Below are 22,198 nucleotides of genomic sequence, written 5' to 3'. Positions count from 1 at the left end.
CGGGGGCCCGGCCGGGCCAGGCTCGGGATGGCGCAGCCGCGGCCCTTGGCGCCCCCCGGCCGTCCGCGGAGGGGCTCGCTGCCCGCTGGGGCCGGCTGGCAGGTGAGGACGAGGGCGAGGGCGGCCTGGCCGAGGAGGTCCGCGGGAGCCAGCTCAGGCCGACTTCCTCGAAGCCGGGCAGGCTCTGCCCCAGCCGGGGCGGTGTGCGAGGCTCCGTCATGGAGGGTGTGTGAGCTTCTGGGCTGACACCCGGGCACGGCGGCCACAAGGCGCAGCCCTGCCCTGGGGTCCCGGGCCTTGGGCTCTTTCTCGAGCCGCCCCCGGATCGGAGTGCCCGTGGTGGCACCTTGCGTGCGTGAGTCCGTGTGTCTGTTAGCCTCGGGACTACTTCACCGTCCCCTGCCGCCTTTAGGAGGGGTCTGAATGTCACAGTGTAACTTTGCGTGGTGCTCTGGGCTACTTTGCTTGCAGCCTGCCATGTGTCGGGGCGTCTGCTGCATCTGTGAGGCTGTAACTGCGGGTGTCACTTGTTGCTGTGTGTGCTCTCTGGGTGACAGTACCATGTGTCAGTGCTTATGTGGCCGTGACTCCCCGTGCACTGTTCCTAGCCATTGTTCCCTCAGGTCTCCCCAGGTGGGGTGCTCTGGGGGCCAGCAGTGAGCCCACATCACTGCTGGGACTGTGCTGGGCCGAGGTGGTGTGACCCAGGCTCAGATGCCATGCTGCTGCTGTACAGGATGTTGAGTTGACAGGTCCTGGAGTGCAGGTGTGTCAGTGGTTTCTGCTGTGGCTCCTGGGGAATTGTCTCTTCCACGCTCAGAGTGCTGGGTGTGGCCGTAGGTGACCGTGGGTCAGTGTCTCCCGTGGACTCTCGTAGTGCATTTACAGGGTGGGTTTTGCCTCTGGGGGCAGGCCTCCAAGTGTGCACACGGGGTGTTTGTGTCTTGTGATCCTCACGCTGTGTGTGTGCGTGTGATGGGTAGTGTGCACTCCAGTGGGCGTGAGGGGGTGTGTGTGGGGGTCAGACCTATGCCCCACACCCTTGCTGATGAACCACTTCCACAGTAGCTGTGCGCTTTTTTTCACCCTCAAAACTCACTCAATGTTGTGGGGTCAAGTCCGTCATGTCCGTTACCGGCGTGCATGGCTCTGTTAGGGAAAGGTGAGCTTGTACGTGGGAGTGGGGCTCTGCGGCTCAGTTTCTGTGAACACAGCTGCCCACATCTGCGAGTGAATGTTATTGTGTCTCTCGGCGCACAGATGTGAGAGTGGTTTTGTGGTGTTTGTGTTTGTGTTCGATTACTGACGTGCACATCTGCACAGGGGTGGGTTGGCATCTGCGTGTTTGGCTTTGTGGGACATGGACCTGTGTGTGTGTGAGTGGGTGTGCTGTTGTGTGATTTAGGACACTGACATGTGTATTCGTGTGTTAGTGTACGGCTCTGAGGCTCAGAATTGGTGTGTCAGACCCCCTGGGTTTGGAGGGGGGCGGTTTATGTGTGTTTGCTTTCTTTGGTACAGTGAGAGTGTGTTTAAATATTGGTGTACAAGGCTGTGGGTGTTCAAGCAAGAGAGAGACAGTACGTGTTTTCTGGTGCACAACCCCATAGCACGTGTGTGAGCTCAGGCGGTGCCCCACTGGGCGGCAGGAGCCAAATGAGTCGAGGCCTTGGAAGTGCTGGGGGAGGGACACTATCGTGGAGACCTTAGGGGCTTCCCAGGCCCAGCCCCCAGCCCCGCCAACCAGCAAGGATGCCGCCTTCCAGGAAGGCTCGTAGGGAGTTGGCGCAGAAGAGGCCTGAGCTGCCAAGCACAGCTGGCAGATGCCCCGATTAACCCTGCGTGTGCCCTGGCTGGCCTTGGGAGAGGCTGGCTTCAGGGGGAGGGGTAAGGGTAAGGGGATGCGTGTGGACTCACACGCAGCTGTTGAGCCAATGGGACATCCCAGCACTGTTTCCCCCAACAGCCCCCCCGCCGCCGCCCATACTGCTTGCAGGGGGGTGGGGGTGGGGCCCTCTTCCAGGAGAGGTGGGTGGAAACACAGACCCTCCTGGATCCCAGCTGTCTCCTCTCTGGGGCTGGGACCTGGGATACTTGGCCGATCCTGGCACTGCCAAACTTGCAGTGACATGGGGGACTTGTGTCTCTCCCCTAGGGTCACAACCGTCCATGTCTGAGACAGCAGCCTCCTTACTCTGGGAAGGGGACTGAGTGGGATGGGCTGCCTGGGGAGGGCTCTGGGCTGACTTCACTGAGCAATTGGTCAAGCCCTGAGGGTCATCTGCCCGGAGCTCCCTTCTACAATGCCCTCTCCACTCCCTCTTGCTGCTCAGACAGGCCCACGGTGGTTGGTTAGAGTTGGAAGGACCAGGAGGGCAGGGGTGAGTAGAGACTCCTCAGGGGCTTAGCAGGGTCAGCTGGGCCAACCCTGAGGACTGACCTGCCCTCCTCCATCTCTGTTGCAGAACACAGATCTGTTTGAGATGATTGAGAAGATGCAGGTGAGGCTGGCTCTGTTGCCCTTTTTGAGGGGCCATAGAGGGGACTGGGCGGGGGTTGGGGCCCTTTATGTCTCCAGCTCTACACCTCTCTGATGATGAGCCAGGAGCCCTCAGCAGACTGTTCTGGGAGGAGGTGGTGGCAGTGCATTGTCCTGAGCCCTCAGTCTGGGGGTCCAAGTAGAGGATGGGGACTGGGAGTCTGACCCATGGGCCCAGACCCCACTTGTGTCCCCCTGCTCCCATCCCTGTGTAGGTCCCCAGCGGGACTGGGATCGGTGCCTCATCCTACCCCCCCCCCCACACATACATACACACACACTCCCACCCCCACACATTCACACACATTTCCCATCCCCCAAGAGGCATCCCAGGCTCCACAGGACCCCAATCTAGAATGGGAGGAGGGACAGATGCCAGGGCACAGGGCAACCCAAGGCTGTGCCAGAGGCAGGGGGATGTGCCCCACCCCCTCTGCCTGACCCCTGGCCACCTTCCACTCCCAGCGCTAGTCTTCCAGGCCTTTGTCTGGTGCATGGCTGTGTGTTGGGAGGTGGGCAGAGGGGTGGGGCAACTTGAACAAACCTCAGGAGCTTTCCCTCCCATGTCAGTTCACCCTCCAAACACTTTCTTCTGCCCCTTCCTGTTTCTCTGCCTCTCTCACTTTTTCTGTCTCCACCTCTCCCCTCCTCCTCCTCCTCTCTCTCTCTGTCCCTCTCCTCTCTCTCTCAAAACACACATCTTTGTAGATGCAATGGCCTCCACCCCCCACTCACACATTCGCGTGTGCACGCCACCCCTGCCCCCGGTCCCAGCGGCACACATTTCCCGCACAGAGCCCCCAGCCCTCCCTGCAGAGTCCTGGGTAACCAAGCCAGCCGGCACCCTGCCCTGGGAGTACCCCCACATAGCCGGGCTTTCCCCTCCACGGGGGTGTGAGCCTCGGGTGGGGAGCAGCGCCGGTAGCAGGTGTGGGAGGGGTATAACGGGATGTGTTACCTTCTCTCTGCAGGGAAGCAGGATGGATGAACAGCGATGCTCTTTCCCACCACCCCTCAAAGTAGGTCGGAACCATGCCCCCCACCTTCCTGCGGCTGTCTGCCCGCGCTGTCTGCTTCCCAAGCAGCCTTTCCCAAGGGCTTGGGATCTGGAAGGGATAGGGAGACTCCCTCCCCAGGTGCGATCAGCTGCTGCAGGAAAACTCAAACCCAGGACCTAGGAGGCTTCTGCCTGGGAAGGCTGATGGGGAGGGGAGGAGAGCAGGAGAAGGGAGGGGTGGCCTGGTTGCCCCCACCACTCCCCGGCAGACAGGAAGCAGGGGAGGGAAGGAGATGGGAGAAGGCTCCTGTTTAGACTGAGAATTTTCTTGGAGTGGGAGTTGCATCTCCCCTCCAGGTAGGCATATGGTTCTGTGGTTGATTTGGGACCTCGACAATCCAAGAAGACTGGTGGCTGGGCCTGGGAGGCGGGGTGAGGTGGGCCCAGGGCTTCAAGGTGAGGGTTGAACGGGGAGTTCATGGGCATATGCCTGCTACTTTGTCCAGAGCAGGGGTTCTTAAAGTGTGGTCCTCAGACCAGGAGCATCCGCATTACCTGGGAGCTTGTTAAAATGTAAATTCTTAGGAAAAAAAAAAGAATGTAAATTTTTTGGCCCCACCCAGACCCTGGGAAACTGGGGGTGGGGCACAGCAGTGTGTTTAAGGAGCCCTCGAGGCCATTCTGTTGCACTGAGAGCCGCTGGTCCTGAGGTTTCTTCTGGGGAGGCAGTGAACCTTTTTCCCAAGGCAGAAGCAGGCCCAGAGGAGGCTGCCAGCACTCAGTGAGCTAAGTTTACCTCAGACTCTGCCTTAAGGGGTCACCCCCAGACAAGCCCTGGGGAGATGACACGGCCCCACCCCCACTCCCAGCCCAGGTGGCTGGCTGAGCGATGGAGCATTCTGGGGAGGCTGGAAGTAAGTAAAGGATGAAGACCCCACCCCAGCTGGGTCTCCGCTGTGTTTGTGTTTTGTAGACGGAGGAGGACTACATTCCCTACCCAAGCGTCCACGAGGTAACTGGCTGGCCCCCTGGGCCCATCCCCGCCCTGAGCCCCAGAGGCGCCCACAAAGGGAGTCTGGATTCTCAGGTCCTCCTCCCTGCCAAGGAGCCTGATCGAAGGCCTTGCTGTGGGCACTGGAGCCTCAGCTTCCTGGCCCAAGTCTTCAGAGCCCCTGTGAACCCTTAGGCTTCTAATCCAAACCTTCCAGCCTCTTGGCCAAGGTCATGCTCCCAACTCTACCTTCCCCCAAGTCCTTATCCTTGGAGACTGGAACATGGGGTTCCATGCAGCCTGGGTCTGTGCCTGCAGTAGGAAGAGAGGGGCTGGAGCAAGTCTGCTGGAGGGGGGTGGATGCAAGCCCTGGGGCCCGCATAGGCTCTGGTTCGTTCCCTGGCACTCCTGAGCCATGGCAGAAGTGGCCCGCTCTGAGTTGGGGGGGTGTCCTGGGGCCCTGGTAGGGTGCAGCGCGGTGGCTTTCAGTTGAGTCCTCTTTCAGGTCCTAGGGCGAGAAGGACCTTTCCCCCTCATCCTGCTGCCCCAGTTTGGGGGCTACTGGATCGAGGGCACCAACCACGAAATCACCAGCATCCCAGAGACAGAGCCGCTGCAATCACCCACGGCCAAGGTGAAGCTCGAGTGTAACCCCACAGCCCGCATCTACCGGAAGCACTTTCTTGGCAAGGTGGGTGGCCCACCGGTGATGGGGGCCGGGCCTGGGAGGCAGCCAAATCCATGGGCTAGGGCTGGGTGATAGTCCCCGAGTCCCAGGTCTCAAAACATTTGTGGTGGATTCATGCATTCATTCAACAAACATTTATTGCAAAAGGCAGTATTACGCCGTAGCGGTTCACAGCAGAGGCTCCTCCACAGCGTCACTCTGGCTCTGTCACTGGCTACATGAGACACTGGGCAAGTCACTTACCCTCCCTGTGCCTCTCTTTCTTCATCCATAAAAACTGAGATGGTGAGGACACCCACCTCGTGGGGTTACTGCAAAGCTTTAACGAGAACAATGCTTGTAAGGTGTTTAGAATGGTGTCTGGCATTAAGTGAGTACTCAGTTGAGGTTGGCAAATAGTGAACCAGCTGCGTGCCCAGCCCTTCTAGGTACCAGGTATGCAGGCTAAACAGAACAGACCCAGGCCGTGCCGTCAGGTCAGGGCTGGGAGAACAGTGCGGTGGACCGATGCAAGCTCCTGCCCCATCTCCAGCCCCAGCGCAGGGCTCCTGCCCGGTGACAACCTGTCAGAGTCAGCGGGTGAGACCGTGGGAGCCGGAGGGGAGGTCACATGCTGGGATCGAGTGTGTCAGGTCCTATGCCAGGTGCTCAATCTATGCCAGTTTATAGCCCAGGTGGGGAGAGGGGTGTGGGCTCTGGAGTCTCAGGGCCTGGGTGTGCATCTGGACTCTTCCATTTTCTGATGGTGTGACCATTTTTGATGGTGTGACCTTCCTGAGCCTGTGTCCTCATCTGTAAAAACGCGAATCAGAAAAGCATGTATAAAGCGTAGAGAACAACGCTAGGCACGGAGGGAACACCTCATCAGTGTTAGCTGGTAATTACTGATAATCTTCATAATTACTCTGTGAGATCAGGGTTGTCCGTGTTTTTACAGAAGAGGAAACTGAGGCTCCTAGAGGTCAAGTGTCTTGGTCAAGGTCACACAATTACCGAGCTAGGAATTGGACCTAGCTCCGGCTGACGTTCCATGAAGACATGCTGGGGGGGCTCATGCTCCGAGCTCAAGGGACTTGAGGACCTCAGTGCAGCCCTCCTTGCCAAGTGCCTGCCACTCCCTGTCTGCACTTGGCACCAAGCATTTGGGGGGTTTCCGTTGCTCTGTGCCCAGGCCGGGCTCAGGGGGACTCTTGGCTCCAGGTTGACTCAGACTGTCCCCGAGCTGTGGATTTGTGGGGCACGTCCCCTGCCCCTGTCCTTTTTTTCCACCTGCCCTCTGAGCACAGGTGTTCCCGTTTCAACAGGACTTAACTTCAGGATGACTCCTGGGGTGGGTGTGGCCGGGAGCCAGCCCCACTCCCAGGGCCAGGGCCAGCAGGGGGAGCCGGGGCCAGGCTGGGCTGGAGTATTTTGGCACTCAGGACTTCCCCATCCAGAGGTGCCTGCCCTGGGCTCCTCTCCAGGGGGAACCATTCCTGCCGCAGCCCCCCTTAGGCCCTCTGCAGGTTTTCTTCCCAGCCCTGTGGCTTGTCCAGGTGAGGAAGGAGGGTGGGAACCTGCCCGGTGAGCCACCCAGTGTGTTCATGAGATGTTTCACTTCCTGTTTCTCACGGGCCCTGGCTCCAGGGGCCACAGAGCCACAAGATGAGCAATCAGTCAGAAGATTTTTATTGAGCACCTACTGTGTGCCCAGCCCTGAGAAGGGCAGGGGCTGGGAGACAGGTACGCAGGTACAAATGTGGTCCTGACTTTGATGAGGACCCAGACGGCCCAAGGAACTGCAAACATTCATTGAACACCTACTCTCTGCTAGGCTGTTTAGCTCTATCAGTCCCTGCCACCATCCCACAAGGTAGTTGGCCTCCCATTTTACAGAGTGGGAAACTGAGGCACAGAGAGGTGAGGGGACCTTCTTAGGCTACCCACCTGGCAAGTGGCAGTGGGGATTTGTTTTAAAGATTTTATTTATTTGAGAGAGCGTGCGCGCAAGCGAGCACGAGCGGGGGGGAGGGGCAAAGGGAGAGGGAGAAGCAGACTCTCCGCTGAGCGGGGAGCCCAATGGGGGGTTCAGTCCCAGGACCCCGGGATCACGGCCCGAGCCAAAGGCAGACGCTTGACCAACCGAGCCACCCTGGCGCCCGGCGGAGCGGGGATTTGAATGCAGGTCTATCTGACGCAGAGTCTGCCATTAGCGATGACACCGGCTGCTTGGTGAAGGACCCCCATCTGGGAGTGAGTTGGCTTTCTGGTCTGGTTTCTGGAAGCCCCAAGCTCAGCTCTCTCTCCCGGCCCCCGCCTCCCACCACAGGAGCATTTCAATTACTACTCACTGGACACTGCCCTGGGCCACCTTGTCTTCTCACTCAAGTATGATGTCATCGGGGACCAGGAGCACCTACGGCTGCTGCTCAGGTGAGGGTGTGCTGGGGGGACCCTGGGGCAGCAGGGAGGGCTGAGTTCTTACAGTCTAAAAGCCCATCTCCTTGTACCCGCTCTTCTAATCAAGGCCCAACGAGGGCAGGGATTTGCCTGAGGTTGCTCAGCGAGTTTGCCCCCCAGCCAGGCCAGGCCCCATCATCACCTCTGGTCCTCCCTCCCCCTGGGATGTGTCCCTTCGGGGCTTACTTTGTGCGGAGGGGCTTCCCTCCCTCTCCTGCTGCCTAGCCCCTCAGCATGGGCTCTCTCCTCCCAGGACCAAGTGCCGGACACACCATGATGTCATCCCCATCTCCTGCCTCACTGAGTTCCCCAATGTGGTCCAGATGGCAAAGGTGAGGCCTGTTTGGGCACCCCAGCTGGGCACAGAGCCAGGTGCAGCTTTGCCTGTGCACATGGTCCTCTTGAGCCCCAGGTCCTAGCCCTGCCTCCGAGGTCCCACCTCCCCTGTGTCCCATGACGCTGCCACACAGCTGTGTGGTCTGGGCTCCTGTTCCTGGCCCGTGTGCTATTGGGTCACTTGAGAGCACCTTCGGATGAGGGGACCCCCGTTCTCTTCAGCCCATCCTGAGCAGCAGTGAGCCCCCAGTCCTGCTGCAGACTCAGCTACTCCCTCTCCTTCCCGCTGCTGTCCTTCCCAGGCGGTGGCCAGGGGGCCCTCCCTTCAGCCCCTCCCTTCTCCCTGCAGCTGGTGTGCGAAGATGTGAACGTGGATCGATTTTACCCTGTGCTCTACCCCAAGGTACGGCTGCATCTGGGACCCGCACCCTGGGCCGGGTGGCTAACTAGGGAACTGAGCATTAATGCGGCACCTGTTGTGTGCAGGGTATTCCCCCCAAGTTCTCTCACTCATTCCACATAACAACCGTGCGAAGTCTACAGTTGGCAGAAGAGGAAGCAGAGGCCCAGAACGGCCCTGCGCCTTATCCGGCGATGTGCTGCAGATGCAGGAGGCCTGCCTGTAACCTTAGTGTTGTCCGCCTTGGAGGCGAGCCTTACTTCCAGGAACTCTCAATGCCATCTGGGGACCCTCCCAAGGGCAGTCGGGGCTCCTGAGCCAGGGGACTCCACTTGGCCTTGCCTTCGGACCCGAGGGGATTCGGGGAGAGGGAATAACACAGGTGCCTGCACAAATGCTGCCCCACAGACACCAGCTGTGCTCCCAGCTCCGGTGCTGGCTTTGAGGCACTGTGGCCCACGTGGGGAAAGGATGGAGGCTTGACCTTAGTGAGTCAGGGGTGCTTCCTGGAAGAGGTGGCCCTGAAAGACATGTCAGCCCTTGTGGCTCTGACTGAATTCTGACAAGGCAAGGTAGGTCCCCGAGGGGTGGTGTGGTCCAGGAAGGGGCCTCAGAAATCAGATGTTACCTCTCAGGTACAAAAGGGGCAACTGAGGCCCAAGGTAAGGGGAACGCCTCAAGGCTCCACAGCAAGTTGGTGGGACTTGACTCATTCTAGAACGGTGCTGTGGGTTTATAGAGGAGCCAGGGAACAAGTTGGGTCTTACAGAATGGACTCGAGTGGGGCCCTGTGGGCAAGACTCAAGAACAGGGAGCTTAAGCTTCGGTTGTGAGTTCCAGTCCCCGCTCCACCACTTGCAAGTGGTTGATCTTAGGCAAGTCACAAGTTCCTTAAGCCCTCTGAACCTTGGTTCCTTCATTTGTAAAATGGGGACAGCAGCAGCGTCTCCCTCACGGGCCTGTGAAGATTAAATGAGGTGACATACGTAGACCCCGCACAGAGCTTAGCACGGAGTTAGAGCCATAAATGGTGGCCGGTCAAAGCAGCCCGTTTCACCCCTGGTCCTCTCCCCCCAGGCTTCCCGCCTCATCGTCACCTTTGACGAGCACGTTATCAGCAATAACTTCAAGTTTGGAGTCATTTATCAGAAGCTCGGGCAGGTGCGCTCACTTCCTCCTCCCGGCTCCCCCACCCGCCTGGCCCTGGATCTGGGGCCTCAGACCTTTGCGGGCAGCGAGGGCTCCTGCCCAGGGACTGTGCTTCCCAGGAGCTCAGGGTTGGGGGGAGCCCAGAGGTCCTCCTCCTGGCCTGCTCTGGGTGCGAGTGGGGGCTGGGGGACGGGGCCTGCTGAGGACCGCCAGCTCCGTGAGCTCTGCCCTCCCTGTGTCCCCAGACCTCCGAGGAAGAGCTCTTCAGCACCAATGAGGAAAGCCCCGCCTTCGTGGAGTTTCTCGAATTTCTGGGTCAGAAGGTCAAACTGCAGGACTTTAAAGGGTGAGCATTAGGTGGGAAGAACATCGCTTAATTGGACCCATGCCCTCGGGCAGGGAGGGAGCCCCCGTCCAGGCCCCATGGAGGCCTGGCTGGGGCTGGAGACTGAGCCGTGGGCTGGGGGCCCGGGGCAGGTTCCGAGGAGGCCTGGACGTGAGCCACGGGCAGACGGGGACCGAGTCTGTGTACTGTAACTTCCGCAACAAGGAGATCATGTTCCACGTGTCCACCAAGCTGCCCTACACAGAAGGGGACGCCCAGCAGGTAGCCTGGGCACCCACCCCCCTGCTTCCCCCCCTCCTCCTGTCCCCCCACCTACCTGTCCGTTCAGTGTTCACCACACCAGGTTCAGGGGGCCTTGGGATACCAACATGGAAACGATCCATTCCCTCACTCGTGGGCTCTAGTGGGGGCAGGGTGACACGCTGCGGCGGTAGGGAAAGCCTGTTTCCACATCCACGCGACAGGGACGACACTGGCACCGACCTCGTGGGTGAGCGTGCATGAGCGAATGCCCACAGAGCGGCTACAACAGGATCTGGTACATAACAAGGGCTCAACAAATGGGAGTTCCCATCTTTACAGGGAGGGAGGGAGGGACACTGTGGGGTCACACGGGGGCACGTAAACTTGGCAGAGATAGGAGTCAAGAAAAGCTTTTAAGATAAAGTGATTTCTAGGCTGCAGAGGAGCTGGGAGAGGGTGGGGGAATGTTCCAGGTGGAGAAAATGGCTTCCACCTTCTGCACAGGGCTGGAGGCAAGGAAGTGCTGGGCATATTCTGGGAGCTGAACACCGAAATTTGTCAACAGTCCTAAGCTTCCTGCAGGGCTGTCCACCAGACCCCATGCCCCCACCACAGGGGAATAGATAAAAGGGTAGTGTGAGAAAAATGGAATATTGTGTTTTAGTGTCTTTTAAGTTTCTTCTAAGAGAATCCTGTGTTCATCTCAGCAACATGAATGTATATGCTGAGTGGAAACTCTTTGTTCCGGCGGGGGGGCATGTTTGGGGTATTGAAACAGAAGGAGGGCTGACAGGTAGAGCCTGGAGCCCAGGAGCCCTGGGTTCGAGTCCTCTAACTCACAGCAGGGCCTTACAAGTCCCTTCTCTCTTGGCCTCCGTTTCCTCATCTGTCACAGGATTCCAAGAAAACTAAAATAATTTTAAGACAAGTTTCTCCTGATATTTTTGGGGGGTGGAAGCGAATCCTCAGACGTGCCCTCTGCCTACCCCAGACCCTCCCACCGTCCTGTGGGCACCTTCCCCTGCCTGCGCCCGGCGAGCCCCTCTCTAGCCAGGTGGTGAAGGCCTGTGGCCCTGTGCTCAGTTGCAGCGAAAGCGGCACATCGGGAACGACATTGTCGCTGTAGTCTTCCAGGACGAGAACACACCCTTTGTGCCTGACATGATTGCATCCAACTTCCTGCATGCCTATGTGGTGGTACAGGCCGAGGGCGGGGGGCCTGACGGCCCACTCTACAAGGTGGGTGATCACGGAGCCTCCCACGGGTATCAGCCGCAACCCCAGTACCCCCCTGAGTCACTGTGAGACCTCCCTGAGCCTCAGTTTTCCCGTCTGTAGATAAGGGGACTGTCTGGAGGGCTCTGAGCCCCGCTCTTGCTCTGTGGATAGAGGATTCCCATCCTGCCCTCTCTGCCCCCTCCCCAGACTGTCCCCCTTAACAGAGCTGGTTACCCTCCTCCACCCTTTGGCCTCCTTGGCCTTCACTATCCTTCATGACCCCTGAGATCCTCCACCTCTTCTCACCACTCAAATTCAGGACCAAGGATGGAGAGGCTGAAATCCTGGGGTTCACTCACCCAATCAGCAGTTACGGAACCTTCCCCAGCAAGGGGCAGGCCCGGTGCCCAGTAGGGGGCAGGACAGGGATGAATTAGGGGTCTCTGGCTGGGGTGGGGACTCCACAGGAACTGCTACTCTCCCTTCCAGGTCTCTGTCACTGCAAGAGATGACGTGCCCTTCTTTGGGCCGCCCCTCCCGGACCCCGCTGTGTTCAGGAAGGTGAGGGGCAGCCGCCAGCCACCGTCATGGACAGAGCAAGATGAAATGGGTGGGGGCTGAGGGGGGCACACATTCTGCTGTAAGAGGTCCTGAAGCCCCACTGTGTGCCAGGGCCGCTGGGCTCCCCTAACCATGTAGTTGGGGCCTGGTTTTTCCTTCAAACTGATAAAAACTGTGACCTTTACTTACAAAGTCACGGATAAAAACTGTGACCTTTACTTACAAAGTCACAGAACAAACTGCACCATTGTTCTAGATTTCTCATAGCAGACTCTGCGGCCTTTCCCAACTGCTATTATCTTCTTGACAATTACAGTCTTCTTTCTTCTAAAATGTTTGGGAAGGCACACGTTTCTCTCACCTGTCAGAAGCCACACTTCCAAGCCTTGGCTCCAGACACCTCACTTCTCCCCCAGACTGAGGCAGTAGGAGACCCCAGCCAGCCCCTTACATCTGTGAGGTTTGCTCTCCCGAGGGGTGGGCGAGCATGAAGGGCACAGGGGGCCCTCACAGGTACCTAGGCTGGAGAGCTGAGGCCAAGGAGGCGTCCTTCTGGGAGTGAAGAGAACGACCCCAGGGCCCCAGCAGGGCACAGCTCAGGGACTCCAGCCCCTGAGTCACTGGGGCTCAGCCCCTTGCCTCTGTGTTCATCTGAGCCCCTTTCTCCTCTCCACACTGGGGGCTCCCAGGGGCCTGAGTTCCAGGAATTTTTGCTGACAAAGCTGATCAATGCTGAATATGCCTGCTACAAGGCAGAGAAGTTTGCCAAACTGGAGGTGAGGATGGGCTGTTGGGCTGAACCCCTTCCCCCAACCTAGGATTTCAGCCCTGCACCTGGGGGGGGGGGAATGCCGTATTCAGACTTTGGCCGGAGGGAGAGCTGTCTGGGGTGGGGGCGGATTAACACATGAGCAGGGCTAGGGTCAGGGGAGAGGAAGTGGGGCACTTCTGGGAATATGTGAGGAATGTCCCAGCAGGCACCCGCAGGTGGGCAGGCTGGCACAGAGGGCACCGTGGGGGAGGGGGAAAACTGGGGATCAGGACAGGAGGAGACTTGGGGGCTGCTGGAGCTGCGGAGGGGCCCAGGGGGAGCCAGCATAGGCTCCTGGGGCCAAGGCCCACTCCCTACTCACTCAGAGAAGGTGGCCGGGATTCTAATTGTGTAACGAGGGTCCGATCTCTGGGCTCTCCCGTGATGGCCTCCACCTGGCCCACAGGAGCGGACACGGGCGGCCCTCCTGGAGACGCTCTATGAGGAACTGCACATCCACAGCCAGTCCATGATGGGCCTGGGCAGCGACGAGGACAAGATGGAGAACGGCGGTGGTGGCGGCGGCTTCTTCGAGTCTTTTAAGGTGAGGGGCTAGGGTCTACCTGGGGCAGAGGGGCCGGGCCCGTCTGGGGTGGAGTCGTGGGGGTGTGGCCGGAGGCGGGCTCGCACTGGGGGTGGAGTCGGGGGCGGGGTTATGGGCAAGGCGTGGGGTGTGGCCGGAGGCGGGCTCGCATTGGGGGTGGAGTCGAGTGGGGGGCGGAGCCAGGGGTGGAGTCAGGGAGAGGGGAGCCGAGCTAGGAGCTTAGGTGGCAAGTACCTGGGGTAGAGTCTGGGTGGTGGCGAGCCTCAGGGAGGACCTAGGCTTTAGGGTGGTGCGCTGACTTGGGAGGAGTTAATGGTGGGTGTGGGGTGCCTAGGCTTGGGGGTGGAGTCTACTTGGGAGTTCTGCGAAGGTTTGGAGCCTTCTGGGTGGCAACCGGGTGCCTCTGGTGGTGGTTACCAGGTGAGCAGACAGAGAAGAGAGGAGGAGGTGTCCTCAGAGGGAAAGAAACAGAAGTCTGAGGTGCGGTATGGGAACCGAGTGGCCATAGGAGAGGGACCTGGCCTGTGTGACCCTGTGACCTGGCTGTCTCTGGTTTAGCTTAGGGTTAAGAGCACTGATGCCCAGTTCTGCCACTTACCAGCTTGAGCGTCCTCTGAGCCTCAGTTTCTTTCTTTATTTTTTTTTTAATTTTATTTATTTAAATAATCCCTACACTCAACATGGGCTCAGCCTCAAGGCCCCGTGATCAAAAGTCACATGCTCTTCCTGCTGAGCCAGCCAGGCACCCCGAGCCTCGGTTTCTTTACGTACAGGGTAGGGCAATGGCAGTTTACCGCATACAACTGTTGAGAATTATTTGTAAATGAGTCAGATTAGTGCGATATAAATTCAAAAGCAAAATGCAAAAACCCTGTCTATCTACCTCAGCAGTTGCTGTCCAAAGTAAGAGGCAGAGGAGGGGGAGTTCCTCCTTGCCTCACAGGTCCTGGACTTCCCCAGGCTGCAGGTCCCCAGGCCGTGGCTTCCTTGCCATGTTCTCCTCCACCCACAGGAGGGGAACGGCCCATCCTCCAGGTGCCCTGCTGGGCCTGTTGGACCTCACCCTTATCCCAGGGCAGGCAGCAAAGCTGGAGATGTGGGTTTGGAGTGGGTTTGCATAAGGGGATCGGCCCAGCTGTCCAGGCCTGCCCTGGACTTAGGCGAACAGACCGTCTTTGAGAAAGGGGCCTGAGGAGAGCCCTGCCTCTGTCCACTGGAGACAGGGAATGGATGGAGTGAATGTGGGTCTGGGGTGCCTTGGGGGAGGTGGGGGTCCAGTGGTCCCACATCTCTCGTAGGTGCTGGACAGTGGACCTGGATTAAGTTGGAGGCAGCAGAGCCCACAGTTAAGGGCACATGATTTGACATATTGGTTCCAGGCTTGTCTCATATATGTAAAATGGGCATGATAATAGTGCCTACCTCGTAGGGTGGGTTGAATGAGTGAACGTAAAGTACCTGGCCCCATAGGAAACATTCAGTACAGATTGGCCAAGAAAAGCAAGGAAAAGTGAGAGGGAGGAAAAAAAAGAAAGTAGTGGAGAAAGCCCTACGGGACCCTAAGAGCAAGAAATTGAGGTTTCTGGACGGCTCTCTGTGCACGCTCAGGGTCATGCCCCAGCATCTCCTGCAATCCTTGCAACAGCCACATGAGAGTCATAGGAGGCTCAGAGAGGTGCAGTGGCTTGTCCAATGTCACCCAGCAAGTTGGTGGCAGAGCCAAGGCCCAAACTACCCTTAGGCACCATATGGACTTGCCTCTCCTGTGGCCTCACAGACAGGGACTTCCTGGGGTTACCCAGAGTGGCGTTGGTGGGGAGGGACCAGATGTCTGGGCTCCTGGATTTCCCGGGGAAGGGGGGACCTCCTAAAGTCTGTGCCTCCTCCACTCCCACCCCACCTTCACAGCGGGTCATCCGGAGCCGCAGCCAGTCCATGGACGCCATGGGACTAAGCAACAAGAAGCCCAACACCGTGTCCACCAGCCACAGCGGGAGCTTCGCCCCCAACAACCCCGACCTGGCCAAGGCAGCTGGAATAGTGAGTGCCCTCCCCCAACAGGCCTTAGCTCTCCCCCACCTCCGAGGCCTGCCCCCCACCGTTACCCTGCTGTCTGAGTGCCCATCCTGGGTTCTAGACTCAGTCTAGCCATGGCTTTCCATGGGGGCCCAATGTCCAGGCCACGACAGTGGGGTGCTGAGAGCCTGCAGCCCCCTTCCAGCTCCTCGGCCCTTCCTTCCTCCTGGTCCCTTATTCAGGTGGCTTTCTGCGGGTCAGCTCTGGGGCTCCCTCTCTATGACATTCCTTACTGAGCACCTACTGTCTATCACGTGCTGGGAATTGGGCTGCTTTGTGGACACTACTGTCAAGCCTTGAGCTGCTGGGAGCACCTACTGTGTGTCAGGCTGTGGGCACGCACTGTGTGTCAGGATGTGGATTTCTGTGTGAGCGCCTGCTGTGTGCCTGGCCCTGAGATGCTGGTGGGTACCTACTGTGTCAGGACTCGGGCTGCTATTTGAGCAACTGCTGTGTCAGGACCCGGTTGCTGTGTGGACGTGTATTGTGCGAGCATCTACCGTGGGCCTGACCCTGCGTTTCTGTGAGCACCTACTGTGTGTCAGGTCCTGGGCTGCCGTGTGGGCATCAGCTCTGTAAGTATCCACTGTATGCCCAGCCCTGGGTTCTTGTGCGAGGACCTACCACGTGTCAGGAGATGGACTTCTGAGCACAGGGTATGTGCTAAGCCCCGGAGACCGGGGAATCTTTGCTGTGTGTCAGGAAGCGAGCTGTGGTGTGAGCGTGTTCTCTGTGAGCCCCTTCTTCCATGTGCCTGGCCCTAGGCTGCCGTGTGAGCACCTACTGTGTGTCGGGGCCTCTGTGGTTATGGCTGCCTGTTGTGTGTCAGGAACTGGGCTTCTGTGTGAGCACCTACTGTGTGACTACTTCCTGTCTGCCAGCCTCTGTGGGATTCTGCTGCTAAGACGGTGGGGTGTGTGTGTGCTGGGTACACAGGGTGGATGAGGCCTTCAGTTGTGGGCCCATCTGCTTTCCACCGCCCAGTGACCACCCCTGACGCTGCACCCGCCATCTCTCCTCCCCATCCCGCTGTCTTTCTTCCATCCATCTGTCCGCCGTCCTTCTGTCCTTCATTGACTGTATGCTGCATGCCAAGCCCTGTGCTCAGTGCTGTGAGGCTGTGTCACATGGCAGGAGGTCCCCCGGCCCCCCAGCCACCCCTGCCCCATGGTCTGGCCTGGCCCGGGGAACAAGCCGGGGCCTCTGCTGGCCTGCAGTCACCAAGCCCACTGTCACTGGAGAAGCAGGCCCACCCCCTCCCTTCCCGCTGAGTGGCTCAGCCTCCTGTGGGTGCTGTCGAGGGGCCCCGGGGCCGGGCCAGGCCAGCAGCACCCACCATGGCAGTAACCAGACCCATTTCTGTTTTTGTTTTTGTACATCTCTCTCTTCTGCTGTGATTCCTTTTCCTTCTGCGTCTGCATTTTCCCTGATCTATCTTCCCTCTCTCTCCCCGCTGCCCCACCCCCACCGACACCTGTCTCTTCCCTCCTCCTGCCCCCGCCCACACTGTTCTCTCCCTGCTTTCTCCTTCCCACCTCCCTGTTCTTCTGGCTCTGTCTGTCTGTCTGTGTTTCTCTCCGTGATCTCGTGTGTGTTCCCCCATCTGTGTCTGTCCGTGTCACTGTCTCCTCCGTCCGCTGTGCCGCCCCTTCCTGGCTGTGTCTGTCAACCCCCTGCCTCACTGTTCGCTTGGTTTCTCTTTGTCTGTCTGTCCTTCCCCCCTTTCCCTGTCTTACCCCTCCCACCACCTACATCTCTCTCTGTCTCTCTCTGTGTCTGTCTGTCTCTCTCTGCCCTTGCCCTCTGCTGCTTGCCAGTCATTGCTTATTCCTGGGAAAAGCGCGAGTAGATTCGGACGCCGGGGCAGTGCCATAGGCATAGGAACGGTGGAAGAGGTTGTCGTCCGCGGGGCCGCCGGCTCTGGAGGCTGCCTGCACGTGCTGTTCTCTGCTCGCTCTCAGGACGGAGGCCATATTGGGGACGTTGCCCCCCCTTCCCCCTGGGACCGGCCCGGGGCAGTGCAGGATGGAGTGCCAGCAGCTCGGATGGCACTCGGCACCTGCTTTGGGGCCTGGTACCTGCGCCAGAGCCGGTGCCCCCCCGCCGCCAGGGGCTTCTGGCCCTGCCCTGGCCCTTGGGACCCTGGGCGAGTCCCTGCCAGGATCTGGTACCCAAAGACCCTATGCCCAGCTGCACGTCCCCCAATATCGCCAGTTCTGCATGGAACGCCATCCCTCTCCTGATTCCCGCCCTCCCCCCCGCCCCCGCACCATGAACCGGCCTGAGGGTTCCTGCCCCTCCATGCCTCCCTGGGGCCCACCTTCCTGCCTCCCCAGAGAAGCTGGGGCCTGCTTCTGGGGCATGGGGCCTCCCATCCTACTGTGTTTAATAAACCAGGGGAGGGAGGGTATCTTTCAATGCTGGGCCAGAATCTCCCCCAGCCAGTTTGGAGGTTCCAAGGTGGGGTGGGGGCTTGTGTTGCAATCTCCGCTCTCTCCCCATGACCCTGAGCTTCCAGGTCCCATGACAACGTGGGGGCAGAGAGCTGGGAGCCATTCTGAGGTCTCAGCCTCTTCCCATCCCTGCCCAGAGTGGCTGCCCAGCCCCCTCGGGTTCCTGCCCTTCCCCTGGACTAAGATTCCAGGCCCCACGCTGCTGTGTGATCTTGGGGGCCCTTGCCCTCCCCAGGCCTGTTTCCCTATCTGTGAACTTGGAGGGCTGTCCCTGGAGATGGACATTTCTCTTCTCCTTTCTTGCTCCATTGTCTCTGCTTCAGGGCCTGGGGCAGCAGGGCCCCAGGTGGCATGTGGAGGACAGTGGCTCTCCCAGGGCAGGTGGGCACTGAGTTGGGGCCTTTCCCTGCAGTCACTGATCGTCCCTGGAAAGAGCCCCACGAGGAAGAAGTCGGGCCCGTTTGGCTCACGCCGCAGCAGTGCCATCGGTATCGAGAATATCCAGGAAGTGCAAGAGAAAAGGTGGGTGGGCAGGTCCCCTGTCTCCTCCAGCCCCTTTCCTGGCCCCCGTGCAGGGGCAGAGTGAAGCAGGCAGGAGGGAGTGTCCGCTCTTCTGTTTCCTGTCCTTCTCGGGGACAGCTGTACAGTCAGGCGCCTGCTGCGTGCCAGGCACTAGGGCCAGCTTGTCACCTACCGTGAGGGGCGTTCATCTGTCAGCAGTTCTGCTGGCTGCACAGGGGGTCACACCTTCCACGTCAAGATGCAGTAGGTGAGAGGGCACAGGGGCCTGCCCAGGTCACGCAGCCAGTGAGGCGGAGCTGGGATGGACGGCCTGGTCTGCGGGGTCTGCAGGGGTGCGTCTGTGTGGGCAGGGCGCAGGCAGCACACCACAGTAGCCGCAGGACGGCCCCTGGGAAACGGGATAGTTTCCAAATGTGAATCCTGTCTCTGCCACACTGGGGCTGTGTGACCCTGGAAGAGTCACGGTACCTCTCTGAGCCCCACCGTCCCAATCTGCAAAATGAGGCTAAGAACACAGCCAACAACACGGGCTGCTGTAGAGGTGCGGTGCGGGGCGTGTGATGCAGGGCAGGTGCACTGAGTCCTCGGGAGTGGAGGCGGTACCGTCCTCATGGCCACGAGAGCCCGGAATCCTATGAAGCCTGGCTTCAGAGCTCGGCTTTGCCATGGACCTAGCTGTGCACCCCTGGGCAGATTCCTTCCCATTCTGGACCTCAGTTTCCTTACCCATGACAAGCATCAGGAGGGGAGGACTTGAGGAGTGTCCCGTCTTCTGTAGGCGCTCCAGCACGGCCTGCTTCTTTCCTCGGCCAGGCCAGCCAGGTTGCTGCAGGGACGGCTCTGGGGTTGGCCCCTGAGGATAGAGGGTATGGGGACGAGGCAGGAGGCGCCCGTGACCTCACCACCTGGGCCTCGTTCTACCCTCGATGCCAGGCCCAGTACTGAATCCCCCCGCTGCCCCCGTGTGCCCCGCAGGGAGAGTCCCCCCGCCGGCCAGAAGACCCCAGACAGCGGGCACGCCTCACAGGAGCCCAAGTCGGAGAACTCATCCACTCAGAGCTCCCCAGAGATGCCCACGACCAAGAACAGGTTGGGGTTCGGGGCACGCCGAGCCAGGGGGCTTGGACTCACCCTTTCCAGTCCCTGCGTGGGCCTGGGGCTGCCCGGGAGCGTTGGCAGGGCCAACGCTGACAGCCCAGAGGAGCGTGACCTGATGAGCTCTTTCTAGATGGTGACACAAGAGAACAATGAAGCAGGGGATGCAATGGGGACTTACTGGGGGGGGATAGTTGGTGCTCTGGAAAGACATCTAGAAATGGGGGAGGCTTAGCTGAGAGCTGAGTGAGGAACCAACCCTGCCAAGACTGGCATGGCAGAGGGAAGAGGGCTCTAGGTGAAAAACAGCAAGTGCAAAGGCCCTGAGGCATGCCTGAAAGACAGAAAGAAGAGTGGCGCTGTTGGAGCTGAGTGAGGGGCTGGGCCCAGGCAGACAGTTGTGCTGGATGTTGCTGGGAACGAGGTCAGGGAGGCACGCAGGGGTTAGATCCCGGCTTCGGAAGCCATATGAGAACTTTGCATTTTACCCTAAGTGGGGCCAGGGAGGAGCCTTTGGGATTTTAGTTAAGAGGAGTGATGTTTCAAACCTGACTGTGGTTGCCACATGAAGAGGTGGGCTGGGGAAGAATGGAAGTAGGGGGAGGCCCTCCAGCGCTGAGTCTCAGCCCCCTCTGGGCTGACTCTGGGAGTGTCTAGACTCCCAGGCTGTGCTCTCCTGAAGAGTCAGGCAGGTGAACAGAGAAGAAGACACGGACGACAGGGACAGGGAGAGACAGGGCTCGCAGACCCAGAGTGGGGAGGTCCATTCCCACCTTGAGAGGAGGAATTGAGGAGGAGACCCTTGGCTGAGTTTTGAAAGATGAATTTGCTTTTTGGGATTTGAGGGAAGGGGTGAGACTCCAGGAGACACAAAGTCCCGAGCATGGAACAAAACTGAGAGGGTTGAGAGTAGACTGTGGAGTTGGAAGGCCTGGGTCCAAACCCCTGTTCTCCCACCTTTGGCTGGGTGACCTTGGGCTATGCGCCTATTCTCTCTGAGCCTCGGTGTTTCCTCATCTGTAAGACGGGTCTGTGAATGATAACAATGAGATAACTCCGCTAAAAGCCCTTGAAACAGTGCCTGGCACAGAGCAAACACACTGGACCCTAGTTTCTCTGTTAATACTGTTATTACTGAATACCTCGCCAAGGAAATTAGATTTTACTGGGGTGATGGGGAACCACAAGGCGGTTTTACTCAGGAGAGGGGTGTGCTCAGATCCGTGAATTCGGAAGGACAGTGGTGGGGGGAGGCTCGAGGCCTGGGCAGCTGTCATGGGGGCCACAGAGGTGCCTGGGTGGCTGCAGGCTGGGCCTCCCAGGGCAAGGAAGCGGGGTGCGGCCCAGGAGGTGCCCAGAGCAGACGCAGGCTGACAGGGTGCTGTCTGTGGCAGAGCGGAGACGGCGGCCCAGAGAGCAGAAGTGCTGAAGGACTTCTCCCGCTCCTCGTCCAGTGCCAGCAGTTTCGCCAGCGTGGTGGAGGAGACTGAGGGTGTGGACGCGGATGACACAGGCCTGGTGAGAGGCCCAGGGAGCTGTGCTGCTCTCCGGCAGCCTGCAGGGCGGCTCTGTGGTCCCTGTAGATACTCTGGGCAGAAGCAGGAGCCTGGATGTGGCTGAGATGAGATCAGGGGACCCAGCCCAAAGGAGTCATGCAGACTAACCCTCCCTTACTCTGAAGACGTCCATGGCTCCCCAGTGTCGTCCCCAGAGAGCCCCATCTCTGAGGGCTCCATTGAAGATCCAGTCCCTCCCCAGCTTCATCTCTTACCACCTTAGCCGTTCTGTGCTCTTTTGCAGTCCCCCCCAGCATTACCAGGTTTACCCCACCTCTGGGCCTTGCATTTGCCATCTCCTCAGTCTGGAACACTCTCCCTGCCTCCTCTTTCCCGCTTTGTCTGACTGACTCCTTCTTATCCTTCTCGACTCAGCCTCACATCACCTCCTCCTAAAAGCCTTCCCTGATTTTCTAGTCCTAGGGTAGGTTGGGAACCCCCCTCTTCATGCTCTTGCAGACCCCTGGGGCTTTGCCCTTAGCACCCTTATGTCATTCTGCATTCAACAAAGCTTTAGCGGCCCCCTCTTCCTTGCCAGGCCCAGTTCCAAGTGCTACAGTTGCAGCAGGGAACCGTGTGGACCAAGGCCCGGCCCGATGGGGCTCAGAGTCTAGGATTTTAAGAGTCTCTTCATAGGCTGTCTTGCCTCCTAGACCTCACTGTCTGAGGGCAGGGATCCTGCCTGCTTTCTCGCACTGGCTTGGCCCAGGATAACACCAGTGAATGTTGGCTGAAGGAATGAATGGGAGTGTGTGGTGTTTGCCTCCCACTCTGTCCTCCTGTGGTCTCCCTGGGGCAGATATTGCTGGGCCCCCTTCCTCTTCACAGGGGCATGAGGGTGAGGGGTTGTCGGTTGCAACAAGCAGAGGAGGCTGGGAGACGGGAGGGGAGCCCAGCCAGTGCGTGGATGAGGGCTAACCTCCCTCTTTCTCTCTTCCCCAATCCCCAGGAGAGCGTCTCATCCTCAGGGACGCCCCACAAACGGGACTCCTTCATCTACAGCACATGGTTGGAGGATAGTGTCAGCACCACGAGCGGGGGCAGCTCCCCAGGTACCAGGCCACAGGCAGCTTCCCCTGCCAAGCCCCTCTTGCAGCAGGAGGGGGACAGGGATGGGCACAGAGGGCAGAGACCACTTCTCATACCCCAGGTGGTGGGTGTTTGATGGGCCTGCCCCTAACAGAGGAGACAGTGGGTGGGACGGTTGCGGGCTGATGGCTTCTGGAATGGTCTT

The 22,198-nt window shown here is 59.2% G+C and overlaps 1 protein-coding gene across 9 annotated transcripts in view; it reads left to right on the top strand.

Annotated features, from left to right (window-relative positions):
- The window catches only part of RAP1GAP (RAP1 GTPase activating protein), a 46,706-nt gene that overhangs the window by 22,464 nt on the left and 2,044 nt on the right, over window positions 1-22,198 (top strand). For 2 of the 9 annotated variants that reach the window (XM_019799974.2, XM_034645918.1), the window contains exons 3-22: window positions 2,466-2,501; window positions 3,511-3,558; window positions 4,510-4,548; window positions 5,033-5,218; window positions 7,524-7,627; window positions 7,908-7,986; window positions 8,340-8,393; window positions 9,468-9,551; window positions 9,785-9,885; window positions 10,017-10,146; window positions 11,212-11,367; window positions 11,836-11,907; window positions 12,597-12,683; window positions 13,125-13,262; window positions 15,171-15,302; window positions 17,156-17,233; window positions 18,204-18,313; window positions 19,289-19,402; window positions 20,803-20,926; window positions 21,914-22,016. In XM_019799974.2, the coding sequence (XP_019655533.1) occupies window positions 2,484-2,501; window positions 3,511-3,558; window positions 4,510-4,548; window positions 5,033-5,218; window positions 7,524-7,627; window positions 7,908-7,986; window positions 8,340-8,393; window positions 9,468-9,551; window positions 9,785-9,885; window positions 10,017-10,146; window positions 11,212-11,367; window positions 11,836-11,907; window positions 12,597-12,683; window positions 13,125-13,262; window positions 15,171-15,302; window positions 17,156-17,233; window positions 18,204-18,313; window positions 19,289-19,402; window positions 20,803-20,926; window positions 21,914-22,016 (1,957 nt within the window). In that variant the 5' untranslated portion in view covers window positions 2,466-2,483. Of the gene's footprint in view, window positions 1-6; window positions 103-2,210; window positions 2,382-2,465; window positions 2,502-3,510; window positions 3,559-4,509; window positions 4,549-5,032; window positions 5,219-7,523; window positions 7,628-7,907; window positions 7,987-8,339; window positions 8,394-9,467; window positions 9,552-9,784; window positions 9,886-10,016; window positions 10,147-11,211; window positions 11,368-11,835; window positions 11,908-12,596; window positions 12,684-13,124; window positions 13,263-15,170; window positions 15,303-17,155; window positions 17,234-18,203; window positions 18,314-19,288; window positions 19,403-20,802; window positions 20,927-21,913; window positions 22,017-22,198 lie in introns of those variants that run through there. The other 7 variants (XM_011225370.2, XM_034645926.1, XM_034645913.1 and 4 more) reach the window with 7 other exon arrangements.

The sequence above is a fragment of the Ailuropoda melanoleuca genome, chromosome 2, assembly GCF_002007445.2.
Source record: "Ailuropoda melanoleuca isolate Jingjing chromosome 2, ASM200744v2, whole genome shotgun sequence".
Lineage (NCBI taxonomy): Eukaryota > Metazoa > Chordata > Mammalia > Carnivora > Ursidae > Ailuropoda > Ailuropoda melanoleuca.
This window is presented reverse-complemented; position numbering and strand designations above follow the sequence as displayed.